At 48.5% G+C, this 3184-nt stretch overlaps 1 protein-coding gene across 1 annotated transcript in view; it reads left to right on the forward strand.

Annotated features, from left to right (window-relative positions):
• ARHGEF18 (Rho/Rac guanine nucleotide exchange factor 18) overlaps positions 1-3184 on the forward strand; it is a gene marked incomplete at its 5' end in the record, with an annotated part of 77082 nt that overhangs the window by 51463 nt on the left and 22435 nt on the right. Inside the window, one exon of the mRNA XM_028495326.1 lies at positions 1754-1892. Within this exon, the coding sequence (XP_028351127.1) occupies positions 1754-1892 (139 nt within the window). The remainder of the gene's footprint in view (positions 1-1753; positions 1893-3184) is intronic.

Here is a 3184-nt window from a genome sequence, read left to right on the forward strand (position 1 = left end):
CTTTTTCTTTTTTTTTTTTTTTTTTTTTTGGCCATGCTGCTCGGCATGCGGGATCTTAGTTCCCTGACCAGGGATGGAACCCGTGTCCCCTGCATTGGGACCGCGGAGTCTTAACCACTGGCCCACCAGGAAAGTCCCCAGATTTCTTTTGTCTTAGAGCAAAGCTTTCAAATGTGGCTTTCACCCTGAGAATAAATAAATTAGCCAAGCGGCCCGTCGCCACTAGGCTTGACTTAAATGGTCGACTTGTCAAATAGGAGGAGGAAGAAAAAAAAAAAACAGCCTCATTAATGACAGCCTGGCTTTCCAAGAGCTGCATCTTTCCATCGATGGGGAAGGAGCAGTGGGTACAATACATCTGAACATTCCAACTCTTTTTTTTCTTTTCAATACATATTTTTAAATTAAAATAGGTAAAAATTACATTCACGTTCTTTAAACACTTATTCTAATATCACATTATTTTTTTTAATAACTTGACTCTGTCTCTTACTTGTGTTCAACATCCTTTCTAGTCAATATCCAATCTGATGCTAGATTTCTGTTTTTGTTGTTGTTTGTTTTTGTTATGTGTGTGTATGTATGTGTTTGGGTGTGTGTGTCCAAAATCCAGTGCAATCATGTGCTTCAAGTATAATTATAATAGATCAATACTTGTCTCTAGATTATGACCTTAATAGAACATACAAATTCTTGCTAGTGCTGAGTATGAAAAAAGTTGCAGATTTGAATCAGGTAGTCTTGTGAGTGATGTCATGGGCTTTCATTTATCAAATATAAGTGGCACTGGACATTGTACGTCTTCTTAATTCTCACTGTCCTTATTTATCAAGGTGAAGATAAGATTGCATACCTTGATACTTACTGAGAGGATCGAATGAATTAACATATAACATATGGGAAGAACATATTCAAGTATATGATCTACTGGAGGTAGCTGGCAACAGTAATATCCCAACTCTTAACGAGCAGATGAGGGCGGAAAGCCCTTCGGGCCCCCTGTTGTGTGTTAGGTTGGTTTACAATCACCTTATAATATAGGATCAGGGCTTCTCATCAACCTTGGGAGTCAGATTCTATCAGAGCAATTACGAACAGTGGCGCGTGCGGCCAAACACCAGAGACCCCGTGGTCTCTGCATCTCAGAATCATCCTGACAGCCGGTCTCCGATTAATTACAATCTGAGATGTGTGTGATGTCAGCACAAGCTCCCAATCCGTGATCTTAAGACTCTTTGCGGTGGATGTAAACTGCCCTTTGCTTTTTACCCCCTACCAAGACGGAGGGGTTTGGGGTGGAGGAGTTGTCGTGTTATTCTTATTTTACCCGAGGAGAAAATACTGTGCGATTTCCACACTAAACGGTCACAGCGGGGACCAACTTCCTGCCCTCCATACCCGAGGCTTCAGCCAATACAGTAAGAGAAGCAGCTTTCCATTTCTAGAAGGATCACCCCCGGGGCTATAAAAAACGGCACAGCCCGGCCGGGTCTCGGCGCCCCCAGCGTGACCATGGGGAACGCACGCTCCAAGAGCAGCGACGGGGCCAGCTCGCTCCACGGCCGCCCCGAGCTCTCGTTCTACAGCTCTTTTCCCAGGAAGTGGAGCGAGAACGTGTTTCTGGATAACGAGCTGCTGACCTCCAAGATTCTGTCCGTGCTGCGGCCCCAGTCGGAGCGGGGCCTCCGGACGGGCCACCTCCGCTACCCTGCCCACTTCCTCAGCACCAACTCTGTCTTTGCCTCCGTCGCAGCATCCCTGAAGGAGCACCCGAGGACCACCCTCCTGTCCGATGGCAGCCCGGGCCTGGCCAGGAATGTCGGCATGACGGTCTCGCAGAAGGGGGGTCCACAGCCAGCACCCAGCCCGGCGGGAACGGGGACGAGACTTGGGTGAGTCGGGTAGCCCCTCTGCCCCAGGGGCTGGCGAAGGGAGGGAGCAGGGGTGGCGTTCCTCAGGGACCCCGAGGACAGCCTCTCCGGAAGGAGACCCTCGGTTGGGGGGAGTTGGGGAGAGCCCCACCAAGCAGCGAGATTGCTGTTAACACCTGCTTTGGAGATTCACTCCTTTTCCTTTTTCAAAAATGATGTGTTCTGGGGGTCCTCGGCCATTTGGAGCCAGTTTGCTTCCTGCTCTTGAAGGACCCTTGGACAGGGCTCCTTTGTGTCCTCCAGACGAGGCTGGAAGTCCACTGAGGTTGCCACGAAGTTTGTGTCCTGTTATTCATGCCTTAATCCGATTTTCCTAGGACTTTGAGGTGGTTCTTGTAATATTGCATTCAGCAGCGTTCAGGTAGAAAACCTCATGTAAAAAAAAAAAATGTCACTGCAGTGATCCTTGGATGAGTCGGTGGGGAAAGGAGCTGATTTTCTTTTTCCTCTAAAAAGGATTCTCCCTCCAATCTCAAGTGGGAATGAGGCTGTGTCCACCCTACTCTGGCCAGAAAGAATTCCAGGGGTTCCTGAGGGCTCCGGAGGCCAGGAAAGGAGGCATATAATGAATGCACACTTAGAATGTACTTGAACATTAAATTAAAGTTAGTTTTGATGGCAGATATAGGGAACAAACTAGTGGTTGCCAGTGGGGAGAGCGAAGGGGAAAGGGGCAAGATAGGGGCAGGGGATTAAGAGGCACAAACTACTATGTATAAAATAGATAGGGCTTCCCTGGTGGCGCAGTGGTTAAGAATCTGCCTGCCAGTGCAGGGGACATGGATTCGAGCCCTGGTCCGGGAAGATCCCTCATGCTGTGGAGCAACTGAGCCCGTGAGCCACAACTGCTGAGCCCGCGTGCCACAACTACTGAAGCCCGCATGTCTAGAGCCCGTGCTTTTCAACAGAGAAGCCACCGCAATGAGAAGCCCAAGCACTGCAACGAAGAGTAGCCCCTGCTCGCCGCAACTAGAGAAAGCCCGCGCGCAGCAACAGACTCAATGCAGCCAAAAATAAATAAATTAAATAAATAAATTTATTTTAAAAAATAAAATAGACAAACTACACGAGAATATTATACAACACAGGGAATATCGCCAGTGTTTTTTAATAAGTATAAATGGAGTATAACCTTTAAAAATGTGAATCACTGGGCTTCCCTGTGGCACAGTGGTTGGGAGTCCGCCTGCCGATGCAGGGGACGCGGGTTCGTGCCCCGGTCCGGGAAGATCCCACATGCCGCGGAGCGGCTG

The sequence above is a fragment of the Physeter macrocephalus genome, chromosome 2 (assembly GCF_002837175.3).
Source record: "Physeter macrocephalus isolate SW-GA chromosome 2, ASM283717v5, whole genome shotgun sequence".
Lineage (NCBI taxonomy): Eukaryota > Metazoa > Chordata > Mammalia > Artiodactyla > Physeteridae > Physeter > Physeter macrocephalus.